Source organism: Anabrus simplex, chromosome 1 (assembly GCF_040414725.1).
Source record: "Anabrus simplex isolate iqAnaSimp1 chromosome 1, ASM4041472v1, whole genome shotgun sequence".
Lineage (NCBI taxonomy): Eukaryota > Metazoa > Arthropoda > Insecta > Orthoptera > Tettigoniidae > Anabrus > Anabrus simplex.
Window position 1 is genome coordinate 1,691,710,744 of NC_090265.1, and position 24,727 is coordinate 1,691,735,470.

A 24,727-nucleotide genomic window follows, 5' to 3' on the forward strand; every position below is an offset into this window, starting at 1 on the left:
CTCTTACGACAGGCAGGGGATACCGTGGGGGCACCCACAGGGGGTAAATAGTAGAGAATTAGAAACAGTTTCATAAGTTAGCTTCTGTTCTTTCACGTTACCTCGTTCAGTCCACAGATACTGTACTTACTGGAATGACTCCACTAGGAACTGATACACCCCGAGTCTTGTAGTAGAGTATGTGGCCTGGCGAAAAACTCCGGCAGATACACCGTAATAAAGCGCCGCTAATCCTTCATTCCCCACGATACCTCTAACAGCATGGAACGAAGATTTGAACTCCTTCTTTCTCTGCCCTATTGCACTCATCTGCATGCGGTTCTTGACGACATCAATAGGGTGGCAGATGAAGGTCGCCGTAATCCTGGTGGACAAAGTAAGAGTACACTACAAGGCAGCACGAAGAAAATAGACATCACATCCTTTAAAGCCGACTAAAAATCATATTATACACTAGATCCAAATGTGACATTTGAATTGAGTCCATACCAGCCACGGAGGGTGACAGTGAGAAGAAGTCTATGTATGAACCTACAGTGTCGTACTATAAAAGCAAGTACAACCTTAAACAAAATGAGGTGATTGGATTGACGGTGAGTGGTCGTGGAACGATACCAAGCCTTTTTTGTAAAAACCTGCAAGATGCTACGCATCCCCAAATACGAGTAGCATCATAAAATAAATTGCAATCCCGACATTTAAGGGATCTGGGGCTTTGCGAAATCACATATCTTTGCTGCTGTGCCAAAACCGCGAATGTGACAATGCTCTTCCTATCCATTATTTTCCTTAAAACTGGTCACGCCCACCAACCACATATTGATATGCAGTCCATCAGAACAATTTTCGTTGAGTTCATTATCCTATGCGCGTCTGTACCGTATGTATATTTTCATACGAGGGTTGGAACTCTTCGATCATATATCCAATAGATGGCTGATGACGTCACATTCTTGAAGCAAGGATCTCAATCGGCTGACTGGTGGGTAGAGCGAGAGTTTTGAACATTGTGTTATAGGCGAGAATAGTGACCAGCGTACTTAAAAGTGACTTTTAGCTACTGTTAATGAAGCGATGGTGCACTATTGCGTAGCGTATGGATGCAAGGAGACCTTCAAAAATGGATCTGGCATTTCCTTTCACGGGTAAGTAAATATTTACGTGATGATGATGATGTAAGGGGTTTTATACAGTTGTTGTCAGGTGTCTGTAGAATACGTACAATTACATGTAATTTATTTTAATGGTTACAGTTCCAGTTTCCCGGTTACAGCAATTTTGAATACTGTGCTTTTATTGATTTCAGTTTTCCTGCTGATGAGACAAGAAAAAAAAGCAATGGGTAGTTGCATTAAGAAGAGAGAATTTATTGCCTGGAAAGCATTCAAGATTATACTCTAAGCATTTTTCATCGGAATGTTTTGATAATGAAGCATTTGGTGTGGGAGTTAAACTGAAGCCAAATGCAGTACCAACAATTTTTAAATTTCCACCCCACCTTTTACCAGCTGAAAAGAGGAGAAAACCTCCTGTGAAGAGGAAACTTCAAATGGATCCTGTTGCATCATAAGTTGTGTGTGAGCAGATTTTCTTATTTTTTAAAATATTATTTTCCATAGATTTATGCAGGAATGTGTCCTGTCATCCTTATGTGAAATATTTGTGTTTAAGACATTTAACATACTGTTCAACTGCAACATCTATTGCAGCATATCAGGTTACTATATTACACATACGTAAGACATTTTTGTTGTTGACCCTTATAACTTTCATATTTTTTCAGTGTTCCTCAGGAAGAGGAGAATGAGTCTTTCCCTAAAACAAAGATGTTCAGAAAATCTTATGTTGGTGATTACACTGAGGAAATGGTAAAGTCACCAAGGAAAGCCCAGACCTTCATGCAGGTTGCCAGGGAAGTTATTCATAAGAAGCTAAAATTGGAAAGGCAGAAGTATCGGCGAGCTATTAATCAGTTGCAGAATGGGAAAGCCTTAGTAAACCATCTGAAGGAGAAAATGATAACTGAGGATGCTGCTTGCACGCTTGAGGTAAGAAAACAACAGCTTAAATAATTTTTTTCGGTTTCCCTATATCTGCTAGCCTTTGGTGGTGCTATTTGAGGATCCAACCAGTCTCTGGGTTGATGACCTAACAGACAGACATACATACATAAAATTTGGAGCCTTTAGAAGTCTGTAATATGTTTTTATTGTATCACGATCTCTGTTAAACAAATATTTCAAAAATAATGTAATACCATAAATTAACTTGTGAAAAAGCATAATGCACCTTTGAACTTCCATTGTTCCAGAAATGTCTTTCTCCTGCTGCTGCCCAACTTCTGATGTAACAAAGGATGGTGATACAAGAGCAGAGTATCTTCCTGAACTACGCTGCTTTGCACTTACATTGAATTTCTATTCAGTTCGTGCGTACAGCTACTTGAGGGATGTATTTCCTCAAGGTTTTCCCCATCCAAGTACACTGCGGAGGTGGTATCAGTCGGTGGATGGTAAGTCAGGATTCAGTTCAGAGGCCGCAACTGCTCTCATTTCGAAAGGGAAGGAGATGGCTATCAATGGAAAGCCCCTAGTGTGTGCACTGATGATGGATGAAATGTGCATCCGGAAGCACATTGAATTTGATGGAAAACAATTTCTTGTTTATGTGAATTGTAGTACTGAAATCGAGGATCAGGATTTACCAGAAGCCAAGGAGGCTTTAGTGTTTATGGTGGTCTCACTAAATGGACACTGGAAAATTCCACTGGGTTATTTTTTGATTAACGGTTTAAGTGGCTCGGGGAGAGCAAATCTAGAGATTGAGTGCCTTACATTTTTAAATGACCTAAACGTAATTGTAGTGTCACTTACTTTTGATGGTGCTGCTTCTAATTTATCCATGACCCGTTGTCTGGGAGCTTCTTTCGATGAAAATAATATGGTGAACTGGTTTGAAAATCCTTCAAATGATTCTAAAGTGTTTATTCTTCTAGATGCTTGCCATGCTATAAAATTAGTGAGGAATACTTTAGGAGCTAAGAGAACTTTTGCCAGGGGTAATAATCTTCAGAGTATCGAGGGCCTTCATCTAGAAACAAAGCTTACCAAGAGGCACATTCACTGGGAGAAGGAACCCATGAAAGTAAAGCTCGCCACACAAACATTCAGTGAAAGTGTTGCAAGTGCAATGACATATTGTGACAGAGACTTAAATCTTCCTCAGTTTCAGGAGTGTGAGGAGACTGTAAAATTTGTTAGGCTCGTGAACAATATATTTGATATCTTGAACAGCCGTAATCTTTGTTCAAAGGGATGGCAGTAACCATCGAAAGCAGAAAATATCCACAGTACAAGGGCTTTATAATATAATTATTGCATTTGCTATATACACGTGTTAGAGTGTGTAGGCCTATATGAGGATTTCTATGCTTCCTGTGACTGGAATATTTATATAGACTCAAGTTGCTTATGTAAGAGGATGCTGGTTTGGTATGCTAGTTTCACTGATTTATATTAGTGTTCTACTTTTAGGCATATTCCCTCTAATCATTCTGTCTATGAGTCAGGTTGATTGTTATAGAAATTCATTCTTAAATTACTTTTATATAGGCATGTCTTGTTTCTGTACTTTGGGAGCAACATTACTGAATGCTGCTGGATGTTTTCTTTTCTTCAGATGTGACCTCCTATTTTTAGACCTACTTCAAATGTGGCATGTACATTAGTTTATGTTGGGCTTTAAACTAAGCTTAATTTAGTAGGTGGCAGTGGAGTGAAATTTTACCTGTGTAGCATTTTATGTATCCCTTTATTATTATTATTATTATTATTATTATTATTATTATTATTATTATTATTATTATTATTATTATTTTGTTGAAGCAGCATACTATAACAGATCCTTGCTTCATGGGCATAAATAGGTACTACAACCAGTGCCAATTGATATGCATTTGACCCTACTGTATTGTGAATTTTTATAACTTATGATAAGTGAATATTTCTTGTTATGGTGCCTGTTTATCCCTTACCCTGGAGAGTTCATTTTTGTTGCCATCTGTTGGTGGTGTATGGTTCACTGAAGTATGATACTTGTGTTCTTTTCTTTTCTTTTCTTTCCATAATGGTCCTGTAGGCTATGTGTCACTCTTGGCATCTTGTGTTGTTGGGCATTGGTTTGAAGTAGGCCTATTTCAGTCAAAAGTACACCAAGCACGGTAAATACAGTATTTTAAAGTTGTTTCTGGAAGTTATGAAGTGTTTATTGTAGATGTCAGTCGCATTAATATTTAAAATTATACTACACTTCCTTATGGACAACTTTCAGGGGTTACCTTTCAGCTATTAATCCCAATATGATGCGGTAATTGGAAAAAATTACTTGTCTCTTACGTTATAATAAATAATTAACATTAAACAATTAGTGTTACTCACGGGGATGTAATACTTCCAAAAAATACGATCATAATGAGGGTGCATCCTATCGTAGGTCTCTTTTGGTTTTAAACATATTCCGATTTCGCCACCTTTTCGAATGTCACTGTTTGACAATTTCCTTATATCCTCTCGGACTCTGTTTCGAACTACCCCCCAGTCAGCTGATCGAGATGTTGGCTTCAAGCCGCAACATGGACGAGGTGGCGCTAAGCGCACTCTATAGTATTAATGCTCTAAGTTGGAACTTAAATAATGGCAACACTGCTGTGGAGACGCTATGCAACGGAATCTAATATTGTCGCTGATAGCACACGTTGGTTACATTTACCTACCTTACCTCAGAGCAAATGGAATCGCCCTTCCGACATCACCTGCGTGCGCACAAGCGAAACACAGTCACGTGTGAGCTAGCAGTCTAACGTAACGTTGTCACTATGTTTTTCAAACAGAAACAACGGAGTTGGATCAAGATTGAATGTGCCAAAGGTCATACAGCACGACAGTGTCATCAAGGTCTTCAAGAGGCTTGCGGGGAATCTGCATTGCCTTACAGAACAGTGGCACGGTGGGCAAAAGCCTCAACGATGGTCGGCAAACTGTGGCGGACATTCGTCCTAGGAGTGAAGAAGAAGTGCATGCTCTTGCCGTGTTACTGGACGGTGATCGAAACCAGACGATTCGTGAGCATTCGCTTCAGAACTGTTGCAGAGATTTGACAGGTAGTAGACCGCTCCATTCGCACCATCAGCAGAACAGGCTCTGCTAAAGGTATACGTACTAGGACTTCCACATCACTGGCAACGGGTTATACACAACGCTGGTGACTACATTGAAGGACAGTAAAGGTTGCTAACATGTAACTCTTTTGTACCTGTTGTAAATAAATAGTTGTCACTATTTAAGTTCCAACCTTCATATTTGCTTTGCGTCGCACCGAACGCAGATAGGTCTTATGGCGACGATGGAATAGGACAAGTCTAAGAGTGGGAAAGAAGCGGCCGTGGCCTCAATTAAGGCACAGTCCAGCATTTGACTGGTGTGAAAATTGAAAACCACGGAAAACCATCTTCAGGACTGCCGACAGTGGGGTTCGAACCCACTATCTCCCGGATGCAAGCTCACATCTGCGCGCCCTCAACCGCAGGGCCAACTACCCCGAAACGTGACATATTTACCCATTTCTAGAGTATGATGTATTATAGGTTCATTTTCCTTTATACATGCGCATAGAAAAATAAACTCAACGAAGATTGTTCTGATGGACTACATATCAAATGTGTGACTGGGAGGCGTGACCAGTCCTAAGGGAAATAATGGACAGGAAATGCAGAAATAGTAATGCAAATGTCACCTTGTCATTAAACAACCGTAAAATAGAACAAGTCCACCAGTTCAAGTACCTCGGCAGCATAATAACAGACAGTATGGATCCAGATAAGGAAATCAGATGCAGAATTGAGAACGCTAGAGCTGCATGTCGCAGGATGAGCTCTTTGTTCTGCAATAATCATCTAAATCTGAAGCTCAGACAGAGATTAATGAAGTGCTACATCTGGTCAGTACTGTTATATGGAGCAGAAACATGGACCTTAAAAGCCGCAAGTATCAAACAAGTTGCCACCTTTGAAATGTGGTTGTACAGAAGAATGCTTAGAATACTCTGGACAGATATGATAACAAACGATGAAGTCCTAAGGAGAGCTAGGACGAAGCAAGAACTAATAACAACTATAAAAGTTCGCAAAACAGCTTATCTAGGCCACATATTAAGAGGAAACAAATATGGCCTCATAAAACTCATTCTCCAGGGTAAAATAGAGGGCAAACGGCGAGTTAGCAGACCAGAGATAACATAGTTACACAACATCAAGCAGTGGACCGGTATTGAGACAATTGAGAGAATCTTCCGACTGGCAGAAGACAGAAAAACTTCCTCCAGAGTAATTGCCGACGTCTGGGCAACCGGATATGGCACTTGAAGAAGAAGAAGAAGTGCGTAGTCAGATTCGCGGTTTACCGGGCGAGTTGGCTGTGCGGTTAGGGACGCGCAGCTGTGAGCTTGCATCCGAGAGATAGTGGGTTCGACTCCCACTGTCGGCAGCCCTGAATATGGTTCTCCGTGGTTTCCCATTTTCACACCAGGCAAATGCTGGGGCTGTACCTTAATTAAGGCCCCGGCCGCTTCCTTCCCATTCCTAGGCCTTTCCTATCCCATCGTCGTCATGAAACCTATCTGTGTCGGTGCGACGTAAAACAAATAGCAAAAAAAGTAGATTTTCGGTTTTGTTACAACAGCGACGATATGCTATATAACAATGTGTTATTGTCCTTAATCACTTCTATTGTTTTTCTACCGGGCGAGTTGGTCGTAACCATATCATTTGTCTTTACTGTGTTTTGTCCTTGTGGCAGCCGTGATAATTTTCAGGAAGTCAATAAAATAAATTAAAACATAACATCATAAAGGGCGCCTGGGCGAGGAACTTGTATGTTTTAAGGACCTCTTCGTTCCAAGACTAGTAAACTTCGCTCATCTCTTAACATCTACTAGGAGAAAATACATGTTTAATATCAAAGATCTTAGTACCTTAGTTCTTCAACAGGGTTGTAAATAGCAACTAATTACTTAGAATAATTTAAACTATTTTCACGGGTGATAATAATTTGAACCATAGTTCTTTTCGTACAAAAATTATAACATTCATGCCTGCAATAATGACTTACAAGTGTACCCAAAAAACTATTTTTTATCTTACTAAAATGTGTTCTCATAAAGGAAATACTTTCCCTAAAATGTGAAGGTGGTTAGCGCCATACTACTTATATTTTAGGAGAAATTATAGTTTTTGCTAGTTTTCCTCGGAAAATTAAATAAATTAACTGAGTTTGCTTGTTGTGGTTTTTGTGGTTTCTAAGAAAAATGCAGTTAAAATTTTGTAAATGCACTTTCAGAAAATTAATGTCAGTTGAGATGAAAGTGACTGAGGTATGAGCGATGCTAGTAATGCCATTCCTTATGCAGTCAGTGCCTGCTATTAATGGTGTGAAAATGTTGCTCATGGGGTCGGTTGGTGCAGGTATTTCAGTGTACCTGGCAGACTGACACGAATTACCAATTTCTGGCTCAATGAGGAAAGCAACGGGAAACTACCTCACTCCTCATTTCTCTAGTACGCCTCTTCAGTGATGCCTAGGCCGTCTATGACAGCTAATGATGGAGCTGCTGAGGATCCAACAGCCTTCGGGTTGAGGACTTAAGTAAAATACACCATTGTAGCGACAAGGCAGATTACGATGATGATGATGATGATGATGATGATGATGATGATGATGATGATGATGATGATGATGATGATGATGATGATGATGATGATGTTAAGTCCTCAATCCGAAGGTTGGTTGGAACCCCAACATTTCACCATCAAGTGTCATAGAACGCCTAGAACTCACTGAACTGCCATACAAGTTAGGCCTATATGAGGACAAAGGAAATTTTCCGTGTTTTTTAATTTGCTTTACGTCGCACCGACACCGATAGGTCTTATAGCGACGATGGGAGGTGTTGGTGATTATTTTTTTAAGAGAAAGTGCACTAGGCAACCATTCTCTATATAACACTAATCAGAGGAGAAAAACAGAAGGGATCCGACGCTTCGAAAAATGAAGGTATCGGCCAAAGGAAAACAAGGGCCACGAAGGGCGTGAAAATGAAAGACTCCCTAGGCCTCGAGTGCTCTAATAACATCGGGGTCAGAAAAGAAGAAGAGTTGACCAAGGGAGGTTGAATAAGATAGATGCAAGTGAGGATCCGGGCACAAGTAAGTGGAAGCAATGCCAGGACTCAGCTGAGGGCCCCGCGGTCGCCAACCCACGCCCCCAAGTTGAGAGCCCCTGTAGCCCCTATTAGCCGCCTCTTACGACAGGCAGGGGATACCGTGTGTGTTATTCTTCTGCCCTCACCCACAGGGTGTCGACGATGGAAGAGGAATGGGCTAGGAGTGGCAGGGAAGCAGCCGTGGCCTTAATTAAGGTACAGCCCCAGCATTTGTTTGGTGTGAAAATGGAAAACAACGTAGTTCTATCAACGAACCAGATGGTAATGTTCAGTCTGCCAAGCCGATGAATCATGAATCATCACTGATCTGCATTTAGTGCTCCCCCACCCCCACCCAAGTGACAGATTCCCTATCGATTGTTTTGAAAGAACTTGAAAGTTTATCAAAACATACACCAGTTAATCCCGCAGGCGACACCTTCATGCTCTTCATCACAAAGACAGGCTGCATAAAGAATCGCTCATAGATTAGTCACTTGTACATCGTCAAAACCGAGGCAGTTTACATCACCCAACGTATGCCAGGTCGGATGTGGATTGCAGGTAAAACTAAAGAGAAATCTTAAAATGTTCCCTGACAATCATGTGGTTTACTAAACATTGAAGAAATTTCAATCTTGGTACCAAAATGGGGCAGAAACGGAATATTTCAGTATCATAGCATAACTTTCTTACCCTGCAGCTCCACCCAGCACGAATCTGGCTGATTTTGGTATAGGTTTAGGATCAGTCGACATGTGTTTAACTAAATAATCACGTGCCCATGTTGATGCTTGCAAAAACGACAAAACAAATATAAAAATATCTAAAATTTATCGCCTACTACGTGTTTCTTATGCACATATTATGTTGTAAATACAGGCATATGTTTCTAGTTACTACCATGGATTACCAAAGAGATAGATCGGAAATACAATACATAAAAGAGGCTCCTACTTACAGTTGTATGTGACGTATACAGATGGCATTGACTGTTACATCAGTGCGTCATATGAGGGGTGTAGAAGCAAAACTCACATTGTCCACTTTTCATGATTTGCGGTAAAGCTGAAAAAAACTCTCAAATGTGCACACCTGGACGAATCTTGCTATATACGTTTCTATTTACGTCTTGAATGTGATAATAAGTGCCGGAAAGAATCTTTTCTTGTGGAAAGTAAACGTGAAGACAGAAAATTACATTTTAAATTTGGAGAATGTGAGTTTTGCTCCACGTTTTTGGATAATGTGAGTTATGCATCACAATGCTGTGGATAATGTTAGTTTTGGTACAAACATTCTTATGTTTAGTAGGCTATATGAAGCTAAGAAACAGGATTCAAACAGTGAACAGAAGCAAATAAATAAAAGAAAAACGGACACTTGGAGTAGAATAATAAAATAACACTGTTTATCAAACAGTAATGCATAGTGATAATACAAGTTTATTAAAACGGAATGATAGCACTGTACCTCAAGATGTTAACATGAATGTTCTACATTCCCAGAAATCACAACATTATTTCTTTTTGCTGTATACTTTGTCGTGGATTGACATTGGTTACGTCAACATCGAAATATCTATGTATTCTTTGTATTTGTATAGTTGCCTTTGTTTTACTCCGTGACGTATGTGTGTTGTTGATAATAATAAACGTGATATTGTGAACACGACGGTGAAGTCCTCTTATAATTCAGTAGTTCCGATTTATAAAACATAAATCTTGGAGCCGAAACCCGGGAATATTACGAGTTCAACGCGACACGAGAGAACAGAAGAGGATTTTCACACCACGGACATGGATGTTGAGCGACTTAAATCTCGACATAACTACGCATCTCTGAGAAGAAGAAAGGATCACCAACGCAGAACTAGCTACAACTTCAAACCAACAGATAAGACGAAACACAATTACAGTATTCTATACGTAGTGTTGACCGTAGATTGGTAATTTTTTCTGAACATTTAATGCATGGAAGTTCGAAGGAATTTCAATATTGCTCGTAACAAGAAGTATAACCCCACCTACGTCAAAATATCCGTAATGGCTTCCATTCCAAAGAGATCTATGCATGCAACACTCGAGTAGAACACTAGCGCCGTCTGTTGTAAAAAGGGAGTAACTAAGCTATGATCTTTAACTTTTAATAAGACATCTCTGGCAACCATTAATTGACAATAGTGTATGACGTAACGTTGAGCCGCGCAATCATTTCACATGTTTATTTTTGTCTGAATATCTCAAGGAGTAATAGTACTCAGATCAATGAAGAATTGATTTACTAGCAGGAGACATTATGGAAGGCAGTATAGCGAATCAGCTCACGAAATTGAAACGTAGACGAGTAACTCAACATTCGAACACTACGCGTTTTATTAATCAGATTCATTCATTCAATCAGTTCACGGACTTAGATGAAATAGAACATGTCCGCGACCGTCTACAGGAAACTTTAGGGTCCTTAAATACGTTGAATGACAGTATCCAAGATTTACTCGATGACGCGAAGTACGAAGACGACGTGGCAGTTGCACCCGAGGACGTCACTCCGTATAATGTTTACTATATGCCACACCACATTGTAAAGAAACAAAGGGGTGACATCACAAAGTACAGAATTGTCTTCGACGCGTCGTCACATGAACCAGACTTGCCTTCACTGAACGACACACTGGAAATAGGTCCTAACTTGCTTCCTGAAATATTGGGAACCCTGCTACGTTTCTGGAGCCACCCGAAGGCTATCGTGTGTGATGGTCACCAAGCATTTTTGCAGTTAGCGTTAGACGTAAACGACAGAGGCCTCACGCGGTTTCTGTGGTATCGCACCGAGAATACAGGAGATGATTCGTACAATTTCACTGACGAGGTCATTGCCTACCGTTTCAAACGTTTGACATTTGGACTTACATCGAGCCCATTTCTTCTGCCCGCTAATCTTAGGGAACTGGCAACACTGCGTCAAGATAATTATCCATTTCCATCGGGTCTTCTCGATAAATCAAAATTTATGGATGACTTTATAACAAGTGTTGCAGACGACATCCTCTCGATGAGGTTATATCACGAACTCACCGACGTTTTGAAGGAGATCAAACTCCCACTCCGTAAGTGGGCTACCAATTCACTGACCTTGAAGGAAGCCTTGAGCAACGAGGGGGTGGAAATGAGATCTGTAACAAGTGTTCTGGGTATCGATTGGGATACCTCTGAAGACATCATTTCGACCGACAAGGGGGAAATAGCAAGAGATCTGGTGGACATACCAGGGACGAAGAGGAACATTCTACGCGCCACTGCCAGATTCTATGACCCTCTCGGACTTTTCGCACCTGTGGGGATCGTAGCAAAACTTATATTCCAAGACACATGGCTCCGAGGCCTATCATGGGATGAAGTTCTTCCATCAGATCTTGCACGTAACTGATATTTGTGGACTTCTAAACTTCAGCACCTATCAACCATATCCGTTCCCAGAAGGGTGGGCATTACGGGACCAGGACATGAACCAGAGCTGCACGTCTTCTGCGATGCTTCGGAGAGAGCATACGGAGCTGTCGTCTACACGAAGTCAACGCTTAACGACACTCCGGTCACAAAACTCGTCTGCAGCAAAAACAGACTAGCACCCGTGAAGAAGTTAACTCTACCAAGACAAGAGCTGCTAGCCGCACTACCTGGGACACGCCTTCTTCACTACTTCTGTCAAGAGACTGGCTGTGACATCAAGAATGCTCAGCTGTGGAGCGATTCTACTGTTGCACTTGGGTGGATTCGCAACGATCCGAATAAGTGGAATACCTTTGACTGCAACCGCATGACAGAAATACATAATCACGTAAACCCCAGTCAATGGAGACACTGTCCTGAAGATCAGAACCCTGCAGATCACCTCACTCGAGGAGTATACGCAGATCAGCTAGCCTCCTTAGAAACATGGTGGCATGGTCCTCGCTGGCTCATCAAAGACAGAGGCGCATGGCCACGTGACACAACACCCACCTGCACGCAGTTGCCAGAAGCCAGGAAGACGCAACAAGTTCTCACGATCACTATAGCGGAACCCCTACTGGATATCTCGAGGTATAGCTCATACTGGAAATTGCTATATGTCACAGCTTGGGTACTTCGTTTCGTCAGTATGTTGAGCAAGAACACAAAACACCCCAATGTACTAACGGCTGAAGAGCTACGTGCGTCACGCACATACTGGATCAAAAGGGTTCAAGAGGAACGGTTCACTCTTGAACTAGCTGCATTGCGAAAAGGTGAACGATTACCAGGCACTTCACAGATTGCTAGATTTAATCCATTTCTACATGAAGGTATCATTCGACTTGGTGGCAGACTACAGTTTTCAAATTTGTCTTAAACTGGGAAACACCCAACAATTCTGGACGGCCGTCACAGGTTCACCGAGTTAATCATTCAAGAGACCCACATCAAACTTCACCATCTTGGAGTACGCATAGTACTGGCAGAACTACGTGAAGAATTCTGGATTCTACGAGCTCGACAAATAACTAAGAAGATTCTGAATTCTTGTCTACCGTGCAAATTAGCGCACAACAGCAGACCAGTTGTGTTTGAGGCGCCATTACCAGCAGACCGCCTACAGTTGACACAACCCTTCTCTGTGATTGGGATCGACTTCGCTGGACGTTAGATGTGGCAGCAATGTTAACAAATCGTACATCATTCTTTTCACTTGTGCCACCACCCGTGCTATCCATCTCGAGCTATCTACGGATATGTCTACGGATAGATTCTTGATGGCCATGCAGAGGTTTGTCAGCAGACGAGGTGCGCCGCACACCATATATTCTGACAACGCTCAGACCTTCCTCACTGCTCATAACGAGCTTATAGAACTCAATAATATTGTGACAGACACCAAGGTACACCACCACTGTGCTCACAATGGTATTCGTTGGAAGTTTATCGCACCGAGGGCGGCTTGGTGGGGAGGCTTTTGGGAGAGAATGGTTGGCTCTGTAAAAAGATGTAAAAAGGTACTCGGCCATTCCCAGCTGAACGAAGAAAGTCTCGATACAGTATTGACAAGTGTTGAAGCCACCCTCAATAGCAGGCCAATCACCCAGGCCACAGACACGGGAGATCTCCTGACACCATCCCATTTTTTGCTGGAAGAAAACTAACGTCCATCCCAGAAGGGCCAGAACCGAGCACGAGGAAAAATCTCGTAAAGGAATACAGATAACAACAAAAGGTCTTGGGGGATTTTCACGACGCTGGAAAAAGGAGTATCTGCTTCAACTGAGAAGTCACCATGAGGTCAAAAATCAAAAGACCAATACACATTTGCCCAAGATCGGAGACATCGTCCTCCTCCAAGAAGACGTCAGACCTAGCCACATGTGGAAGAAAGCGAGGATAGAAGAGATGCGCCCAGGAAGAGACGGACATGCAAGGACGGTCGTTCTGCGGCAGCCTGACAACACACTCATTACTCGGCCAGTGCAGCTGGTCATCCCTTTGGACATAGACCAGGGTGGGGAGGATGTCGCGGATTGACATTGGTTACGTCAACATCGAAATATCTATGTATTCTTTGTACACTGACTGACAGAGCAAATGCAACACCAAGAAGGAGTGGTTCGAAAGGGATGAAAGTTGGGGAAAAAACAGAGACGGCACGGACGAATAATTGATGTTTATTTCAAACCGATACGCAGGTTACACAATGCGCGCGGCATCGACTCAGTAGGATGTAGGACCACCGCGAGCGGCGATGCACGCAGAAAGACGTCGAGGTACAGAGTCAATAAGAGTGCGGATGGTGTCCTGAGGGATGGTTCTCCATTCTCTGTCAACCATTTGCCACAGTTGGTCGTCCGTACGAGACTGGGGCAGAGTTTGCAAACGGCGTCCAATGAGATCCCACACGTGTTCGATTGGTGAGAGATCCGGAGAGTACGCTGGCCACGGAAGCATCTGTACACCTCGTAGAGCCTGTTGGGAGATGCGAGCAGTGTGTGGGCGGGCATTATCCTGCTGAAACAGAGCATTGGGCAGCCCCTGAAGGTACGGGAGTACCACCGGCCGCAGCACATGCTGCACGTAGCGGTGGGCATTTAACGTGCCTTGAATACGCACTAGAGGTGACGTGGAATCATACGCAATAGCGCCCCAAACCATGATGCCGCGTTGTCTGCCGGATTTGACCTTTCTCCACGCCGACGCCACACTCGTCTGCGGTGACTATCACTGACAAAACAGAAGCGTGGCTCATCGGAGAACACGACGTTCCGCCATTCCCTCATCCAAGTCGCTCTAGCCCGGCACCATGCCAGGCGTGCACGTCTATGCTGTGGAGTCAATGGTAGTCTTGTGAGCGGACGCCGGGAGTGCAGGCCTCATTTCAACCAATCGACGGGAAATTGTTCTGGTCGATATTGGAACAGCCAGGGTGTTTTTCACATGCTGAAGAATGGCGGTTGACGCGGCGTGCGGGGCTGCCACCGCTTGGCGGCTGATGCGCCGATCCTCGCGTGCTGACGTCACTCGGGCTGCGCCTGGACCGCTCGCACGTGCCACATGTCCCTGCGCCAACCATCTTCGCCACAGGCGCTGCACCGTGGACACATCCCTATGGGTATCGGCTGCGATTTGACGAAGAGACCAACCTGCCCTTCTCAGCCCGATCACCATACCCCTCGTAAAGTCGTCTGTCTGCTGGAAATGCCTCCGTTGACGGCGGCCTGGCATTCTTAGCTATACACGTGTCCTGTGGCACACGACAACACGTTCTACAATGACTGTCGGCTGAGAAATCACGGTACGAAGTGGGCCATTCGCCAACGCCGTGTCCCATTTATCGTTCGCTACGTGCGCAGCACAGCGGCGCATTTCACATCATGAGCATACCTCAGTGACGTCAGTCTACCCTGCAATTGGCATAAAGTTCTGACCACTCCTTCTTGGTGTTGCATTTGCTCTGTCAGTCAGTGTATTTGTATAGTTGCCTTTGTTTTACCCCGTGACGTATGTGTGTTGTTGATAATAATAAACGCGATATTGTGAACACGACGGTGAAGTCCTCTTATAATTCAGTAGTTACGATTTATAACATACTTAAAACTTACGCGGTCACCTCCTCGAATTTCTTCAGCCAAGCAGCCAGTATCTCTAAAATGTTTTAACATTGTGTTAATGCGAAATCTTGAAATGTTAATCTCACCCATAAATGTCTTCAAACATACAGAAATTCTGTTTCCCTTATGGTTTGGAATGAAATATTTTGTCCTGCAAGACTGAATATTGTATCTGCCTGTGGTGGGCCTCTTTCTTTTCGTGCCTACAGACTCTGTAAATTTTAAAACATAGTTGTCTTGGTAATCTTTGTCCTTATGAAAATAGAATCTCTCATGAAACCTGCGAAGGTCTTGAGCTCCAATTGTACGACATAAGAAGGCTCCCTGACTTTAATTGCATTCTGGAAACTTTGGTAACCTCTTTGAAGAATATCTGGAAGAAAACAAATTTAAAACATGTAAATACGAAAACTTGGAATAGTGAGACCTTCTCTTAATACCCCACCTCGAGAGCAAGAAAGTGCACATCCAACTCACCTCATTTGTTTGGCCTTGTTTCTTTTGCAGTTAGATTGATCTCTACTCCTCTTCCGACCTCTTTCCTCCGGAGAACATGGTTTCACATTTTCTTCCATTTATAACCCTTATTTTGGGGAACTATCTATCTTAATTCAACAACTGATGTGTTGCTGAAGCCTTCACCTAACAATATGATATAACCTGTAACCTAATGCAAAAATATGGGATACACTCAATGCACCCGGAAACTAGTGTAGCAACATGATTGGTGTAACCGGAGAGTGTGACTTTTGCTTCGTGCTGGGAAGTGAATGATGTGAGTTTTGCAACTAACCCTGAATTTCAGAATGATTTTATGCAAGTAAAATGTTAGTTTCGCTACAAGTGTTTCATTGGAAATGATGCCCATTAAGGTAGAGAACATGTCTCCACACAGAACTCAATATTGAAAAAAATGGAGAATGTGAGTTTTGCTTCTACACCCCTTATATATTGAACCCTTTAACTATGGAATTATGGGTTCAATATGTCGAGGAAAAGGAACAGCCCCATCGCGTCAGCAAAGAGAAACCGAAAGAATGAATATTCGACCTGAGCTTTCAGTTAAATTTTGAAATTGTGCGTCAGAAATTGAAACACGAAAAGCTATTGATTTGTCAGGACCTCCCTTGGTCAAAGCCGTTCTCTTCCCCTCCCAATTATATTAGGACTATGAAATCCGTAGTGGTGAGCATTGTTTTAAGAGGAACCATCCTCTCTTAATACTAATCAGATGGGAAAAAGGAAGTGGTCTGACACGGTGAATAATAAAGCGTCATGAAGGACGTGACAGTTTAACACTTTTCGTGTCCCTTGACTTTCTTTTGCCAATATATTCATTTCTCTAAGGGCCTTCGTATTCTGGGATTAGAATTAAGAGGTAGATTATAATTATCTCAAAGCATCCATAAATGACTATCGAGTGCACTGCGATTTGATCTGTGATATTATAGAATTATCGCAATTTCATAGCTCTTGCAATGTCATGTAGCCAGGGATACAGTGTTGCCGGAACGCATCGGAACGGAGTTTGAAACCTATTCGGAAAGTCGGAACGCAGTCTGAAACCGGTTCCCCCATTAAAATGACTGATTTTTCTTTGTTTTATAGCATGTCAATGTTTTAAATCTCCCACAGTATTTCAAAGGCCAATTGTAAAGAACTTCTGTATCAAATCACTACTGCCAACTGGATTTCTACTTACATTGCTTCATCAAATCTCTAGAATTTATGATAATGGATAGTACCTACTTCAAATTTCTAAACGTGACAGAACTTATAATTTTTAAAGTAACAGAAAAAATACTAACCGTTTTCAGAAGTATCGTTTCTATCGTTCTCTATTTATTTATTTATTTATTTATTTATTTATTTATTTATTTATTTATTTATTTATTTATTATTTTATTCCTTGATCCCTCTTGTGTCGGTTTTTACTTCTGGAAGTCCTGAGTCTTGATCAAGTTTATAAAGTATATAAAAAGTTAACTTTAATAAACAGCAGATGTCTATTTCACGAAGATGAAGAAGACCTTGTCATTTTAACAAACGATGAATTTTAAGGAATCTGGAGAATCTACTCACACAAAAATAACTTAGAGATAATGGCCACGTGGTTATTGTATGTGATTTAAGTTCCGATGCCAGTAGTCGTTCTACCTGTGCAGCATCTGTAAGCGAAAGTTTGCCTTCATATCCAAAATACTGCACTGCTCAACAATGAGAAAACTTTTTGAATACATACCCTTGACTAATTATTGAAGATTAGAAAATTTCTTGTATGGTTGTCCAAATGGAATGGAACTTGGTTTGGGTGTTGAAAGAGAATCAGAGATCTATATTTCAAAAGAATGTGAAAACACTGAGGTTACGTATTATCGAAGCAAGAAAGAGGAAGAAAAATATTTTAATGATAAAACGCTATGGAAAACAGAACAATCTGAGATAAAGTTAACCTTGCAGTGAAGCAGCAATGACAACATCTTATTGGTCAACAACTAAGTACACAGCAATGCAGATATCAATAAGAATTTTCGTACAGCATACTGTGCAGCAAAATGTTGCATTTCATATGATATAACAAATAGCCTGATTTAATAGATCTACAGGTAGCCAATGAACTGGAAAAGTGTATAGGTCTCCAGAGTCCTACATCTGCCTCCAGTAATATAACCAAAAATATTTTTAATAGTATTTATCCGTGTATATTTCACTGGTGACGAAACAATCATATTCTTCTTTAAATTGTTATACAGTAATTGGAGTCTTCTTGTTCTGAGAGTATAGTGAATACCTTTTAAATTTATTATATCCTAGTGGCCCCTCACATGAATTTTTAGCAAAAAATTTGATTGGTGTATGTGAAGATGGCGCAAGTTCTATGATAGGTAAAACTCTGGTGCGCTAAAATGACTGAGTCTGAAGTATCGTACTATTACCAAGTGGTATAGTCTATTACTCTATGTCATAGAATAGAACTGAGTGTGGGTAAACCCGTAAACTCCGGGTCTGGAGCAAATGAGATTTAGATTTTCATGGGTAAAGTCTATTCATTGTACCATAGATACCAAAAATTCCTGCAGGTAAACGACCTAGGACTGCAAATAACAAAAGTAGGGAGAATTCTGTTTGTGCGCTGACTAGCTTTATCTCATAGAACTGTTGAGCCAACCGTAAAGAGTTACAAAGCTCTGTATGAACCTCTCCTAATAGCATCAGATGATCAGAATACGTAAATTACCGTAAGATTTTATTAAATTGTATATCCTTAGCGATATCCGAAAAACACCACTGGGAGATCCCCATACCTTCTTTCCGATGTAATGTGCGCATTGGTGAGTTTTGATGATCAGACTCCTCTTTTTAGTGGTCTACCTGATTGGTCCTATGATATTTCTACGTATCTCCTCTATTTATACGTTTGATTGAATAGGATGAAATTTGGGCACAGGTGTCACACATTGCTTTATTCATTTTATAAAGGTCACTGCCCTTTTACTTGTTTACACAAGTTTGTTTTTAATTTAGCACTACTGTAATTCCCAAAGTGATGCCTACAATACATCAGAGTTCAAAGCACTGATTGAACAAATCAAGTAATGGAACGTTCTACATGGCCAGTAGATGTAGATATTCCATCGCCTGAAGGAGAGAACAAATTCGTACAACTATGTGAAAGGTTCTGCATGCCATTCAAGAGGCGACTTAAAGGGGACCCTTAGCTGAGTCCTGGTATTGCTTACACTTACTTGTGCCAGGCTCCTCACTTCCATCTATCCTATCCGACCTCTCTTGGTCAATTCTTGTTCTTTTCTTACACCGACGCTATTAGGTTTGTGAGGGCAAGGGAGTCTTTCACTTCCCCACCCTTCATGACCCTTGTTTTCCTTTGGCCGATATCTTCATTTTTCGAAGTGTCGGATCTCTTCCATTTTTTTCTCTCTGGCTGGTGTTATATAGAGGATGGTTGCCTAGTTGTACTTCCCCTTAAAACAATAATCACCACCTCCAACCGAGAGCGCGAGTCAAAACAGCGCCATCTTATATCAGAATATGCGTGTGACGTCTCATACTTAGCACAAATGTTGCCTTACTTTGAAACGAAAACTACGTTTCAGATTTTCAATTTTGTTTCCATTGTTGCAATTTTGTAATCAGGACATTAAACATAATCGGAAGTTAAATCACCTCGGCAATATACGCGTTCTACCCCAACATTAAAAAGCGTCTTAAATGTTTTCTTTCCATGTACCCGTTCGCGTTGTCGAAGAACGGATATCCGACACTTCGGAAGGAGATATCTTGGATTCAGGAGGTCAAATCGACTGTATCACGATTGACCTGTCTAAAGCATTTGATAGGGTGGATCATGGGAGACTACTGGCAAAAATGAGTGCAATTGGACTAGACAAAAGAGTGACTGAATGAGTTGCTATATTTCTAGAAAATAGATTTCAGAGAATTAGAGTAGGTGAAGCTTTATCTGACCCTGTAATAATTAAGAGGGGAATTCCTCAAGGCAGTATTATTGGACCTTTATGTTTTCTTATATATATCAATGATATGAGTAAAGGAATGGAATCAGAGGTAAGGCTTTTTGCACATGATGTTATTCTCTATAGAGTGATAAATAAGTTACAAGATTCTGAGCAACTGCAGCGTGACCTCGAAAATGTTGAGAGATGGACAGGACGCAATGGTATGTTGATAAACGGGGTTAAAAGTCAGGTTGTGAGTTTCACAAATAGAAAAAGTCCTCTCAGTTTTAATTACTGCGTTGATGGGGTGAAAGTTCCTTTTGGGGATCGTTGTAAGTATCTAGGTGTTAATATAAGGAAAGATCTTCATTGAGGTAATAACATAAATGGGATTGTAAATAAAGAGTACAGATCTCTGCACATGGTTATAAGGGTGTTTAGGGGTCGTAGTAAGGATGTAAAGGAGAGAGCATATGTCTCTGGTACGACCCCAACTAGAGTATGGTTCCAGTGTACGAGACCTTCACCAGGATTACCTGATTCAAGAACTGGAAAAAATCTAAAGAAAAGCAGCTCGATTTGTTCTGGATGATTTCCGACAAAAGAGTAGCGTTACAAAAATGTTGCAAAGTTTGGGCTGGGAAGAACTGAAAGAAGGAGACCTGCTCGACTAAGTGGTATGTTCCAAGCTGTCAGCGGAGAGATAGCGTAGAATGACATTAGTAGACGAATAAGTTTGAGTGGCGTTTATAAAAGTAGGAAAGATCACAATATGAAGATAAAGTTGGAATTCAAGAGGACAAACTGGGGCAAATATTCATTTATAAGAAGGGGAGTCAGGGATTGGAATAACTTACCAAGGGAGACGTTCAAAAAATTTCCAATTTCTTTGAAATCATTTAGGAAAAGGCTAGGAAAACAAGAGATAGGGAATCTGCCACCTGGGCGACTGCCCTAAATGCAGATCAGGATTGATTGATTGATTGATTGATTGATTGATTGATTGATTGATTGATTGATTGATTGATTGATTGATTGATTGATTGATTGATTGATTGATTGATTGATTGATTGATTGATTGATTGATTGATTGATTGATTGATTGATTGATTGATTGATTGATTGATTGATTGATTGATTGATTGATTGATTGATTGATTGATTGATTGATTGATTGATTGATTGATTGATTGATTGATTGATTGATTGATTGATTGATTGATTGATTGATTGATTGATTGATTGATTGATTGATTGATTGATTGATTGATTGATTGAACGTAAGTGTACGTTAAAATACCACCGAAAATATTTTTCAATGCATGTAGACCAGTTACTTGAATACCAAATGAGTACACTGTGTCAGGATAGGTCATCACATAAGGGTCATATTTGTGCCACATGAATTCATGTATTTCATTAACGCACATTGTGAGCGTTCATTCGCACATGAAATCAGAGAAAGTAATATGATATCAATTCTTTTATATATGGCGTCGACTTTTTTCAATGGTGGGCCCAGGACTGAATATAATGTGCTCATCTTAATAAGTATTTAAATAAGGATAAAGAAGTTCGCACCATTAGTTTAGTATCTCATGCCTGCAAAATTTTAACACGTATTGTTTACGGAAGAATGGAAAAACAAGTTGAAGCTGAGTTGGGAGAAGATCAATTTGGCTTCAGAAGAAATGTAGGAACACGTGAAGCAATCCTGACTTTACGTTTGATCTTAGAGGATCGAATCAAGAAGGACAAGCCCGCGTACATGGCATTCGTAGATCTAGAAAAGGCATTCGATAATGTTGACTGGACCAAGCTATTTAAGATTCTGAAGGTGATTGGGATCAGATACCGAGAACGAAGAATTATCTACAATCTGTATAACAATCAGTCTGCAGTGATAAGAATCGAAGGCTTTGAAAAAGAAGCAGCAATCCAGAAAGGAGTGAGGCAATGCTGCAGTTTGTCCCCCTCCTTTTCAATGTTTACATAGAACAGGCAGTAAATGAAACCAAAGAGGAATTTGGAAAGGGAATCCCAATCGAAGGAGAGTAAATCAAAACCTTGAGATTTGCCGATGATATTGTTATTTTATCTATCTGAGACTGCAGAAGATCTCGAGAAGGTGCTGAATGGTATGGACGAAGTCTTGGGTAAGGAGTACAAGATGAAAATAAAAAAGTTCAAAACAAAAGTAATGGAATGCAGTCGAACGAAGGCAGGTGATGTAGGAAATATTAAATTAGGAAATGAAGTCTTAAAGGAAGTAGATGAACATTGTTACTTGGGTAGTAAAATAACTAACGATGGCATAAGTAAGGAGGACATAAAATGCAGATTAGCACAAGCAAGGAAGAGCTTTCTAAAAAAAAGAAATTTGCTCACTTCGAACATTGATATAGGAATTAGAAAGATGTTTTTGAAGAATTTCGTGTGGAGCGTGGCATTGCATGGAAGTGAAACATGGACGATAACTAGCTCAGAAAGAAAGAGAATAGAGGCTTTTGAAAAGTATTGTTACAGAAGAGCGCTGAAGGTGAGATGGATAGATCGAATCACAAATGAAGAGATACTGAATCGAATTGGCGAGAGGAGATCGATTTGACTAAATTTGACGAGAAGAAGAGGTAGAATGATAGGACACATCTTAAGACACCCAGGACTTGTTCAGTTGGTTTTTGAAGGAAGTGTAGGTGGTAAGAACGGTAGGGGTAGACCAAGGTATGAATATGACAAGCAGATTAGAGCAGATGTAGGACGCAGTAGGTACGTAGAAATGAAAAGGTTAGCACAGGATAGGGTGGCATGGAGTGCTGCATCAAACCAGTCTATGGACTGACGACACAAACAACAACAACAACATATACATTCAGCACAGTATGAACTAAGATAAAGTTAGGCGGGCAAAATTGTTTCACTTATGCGTTTCGAAACATTTCAACTCATAAGTAAAACCTCACTTCCAGCCCTTGTAACGTAAATAACTATTTTCTTTCTTTCTTTCTTTCTTTCTTTCTTTCTTTCTTTCTTTCTTTCTTTCTTAATCCGTTTACCGTTCAGGGTTGGTTTTTCCCTCGGGCTCAGCGAGGGATCCCACCTCTGCCTCAAGGGCAGTATCCCTGGAGGTGAGACTTGGGATCGGGGGATACAACTGAGGAGAACCAGTACTTCGCCAATGTGGCCTCACCTGCAATGCTGAACAGGAGCCGTGTGGGAGGGATGGGAGAATTGGAAGGGATAGACAAGGAAGAGCGAAGGAAGCGGCCGTGGCCTTAAGTTAGGTACCGGTACCATCGCAGCTTTGCCTGGGGAAGAAGTGGGAAACCATGGAAAACCACTTCGAAAATGGTTGAGGAGGGGATCAAACCTCCCTCTACTCAGTTGACCTCCAGAGGCTGAGTGGACCCCGTTCCATCCCTTGTACCACTTTTAAAATTTCGTAGCAGAGCTGGGAATCGAACCCGAGCCTCCGAGGGATGACAGCTAATCACACTAACCACTACACCCCAGAGGTGGACTGAATAACTACTAGTACTACCACTACTACTAATAATAATATAAATAATAATAATAATAATAATAATAATAATAATAATAATAATAATAATAATAATAATGTTATTGGTTTTACGTCCCACTAACTAATTTGTAGGTTTTCGGAAACGCCAAGTTGCCGGATTGTTTTTCCACGTGAGTTCTTATACATGCCAGTAAATCTACCGGCACAAGGTTGAGGTATTTGAGCACCTTCAAATACCAACAGACTGAGCCACGATCGAACCTACCAACCTGAGCTCAGATAGCCAGTGCCTTAACCGTCTGAACCACTCAGCGTGACTAAATAACCTACTGTATTACCAACTTGAACGGTAGTGTTTTGCTTGCATGCGGGAAATGGTGAGCTCGAATCCCACCGTCGGCAACTTGAAGATGGATTTCCGTGGTTTCCCATCTTTTTTTTTTTTTTTTTTTTTTTTTGCTAGTTGCTTTACGTCGCACCGACACAGATAGGTGGCGACGATGGGACAGGAAAGGGGTAGGCGTGGGAAGGAAGCGGCCGTGGCCTTAATTAAGGTACAGCCCCAGCATTTGCCTGGAGGGTAAACGGATTGAGAAAGAATCATGAATTAATGTTGAAGTCGATATGTCACCGACTTTCAGTAGTACGGTATGGGAAATAAATAAATAAATAAATAAATAAATAAATAAATAAATAAATAAATAAATAAACCGCGACTACTGGGACGATACAATTCCACTTCAGAGACTAAATATCACAGAGAGAACCAGAGTCATTCACCAAACATTATCGTAATTAAAGATGAAACAGGTAAATTCGCGATGCATCAGCTCCCTGCTTTCTCAGATCACTTGATGTAGCTTTGGACGTACACTGCAGTTTGTGATTCCGTTCCATCTTTATTATTTATCCGTAAAACTCAACTTGTTTTACTGTTGCGGGACATTTTGATATCTACAGCTCGTAAAGAAGTTAACAACAGTTACAGAAACCCCATGACCTACAACGAGTTTGTAATATTGTTAAGAGATTGGTTGTTGTCGGTGTAGTGCTTCGCTCTAGCAGTCAAGTGACAAACGAAGACGTGACTCTTCGTCAAACAGTTCTCAAACACTACTATAGATATCTCTGTAGTTCACTGTGTAACCAGGGTCACGGCCGACCTAATGCGTCGCTCTAGCTAGCAGCGGGGGATCCAGTGGGTCGTGCCAGGGTCCATCGAGTGTAAGGTTAGATCATCGCACAGCGCCATATTCGTGCCAATGCAAATATTTTACACAACATATATTACATAGCATCATGAATTAATGTTGCAGGTGTTCATGCACGCATTGAATTCCAGCTTAAAATTTTCAATT

The 24,727-nt window shown here is 41.1% G+C and overlaps 1 protein-coding gene across 1 annotated transcript in view; it reads right to left on the reverse strand.

Annotated features, from left to right (window-relative positions):
* Window positions 1-9,011, reverse strand: part of LOC136863771 (mitochondrial 2-oxoglutarate/malate carrier protein-like) — a 60,884-nt gene extending 51,873 nt beyond the window's left edge. Inside the window, exons 1-2 of the mRNA XM_067140127.2 lie at window positions 8,950-9,011; window positions 131-364 (exon numbers count right to left, since the gene is read on the reverse strand). Coding sequence (XP_066996228.2) covers window positions 131-364; window positions 8,950-9,011 — 296 coding nt within the window. The remainder of the gene's footprint in view (window positions 1-130; window positions 365-8,949) is intronic.
* Between the last annotated feature and the right edge of the window lie 15,716 nt (window positions 9,012-24,727).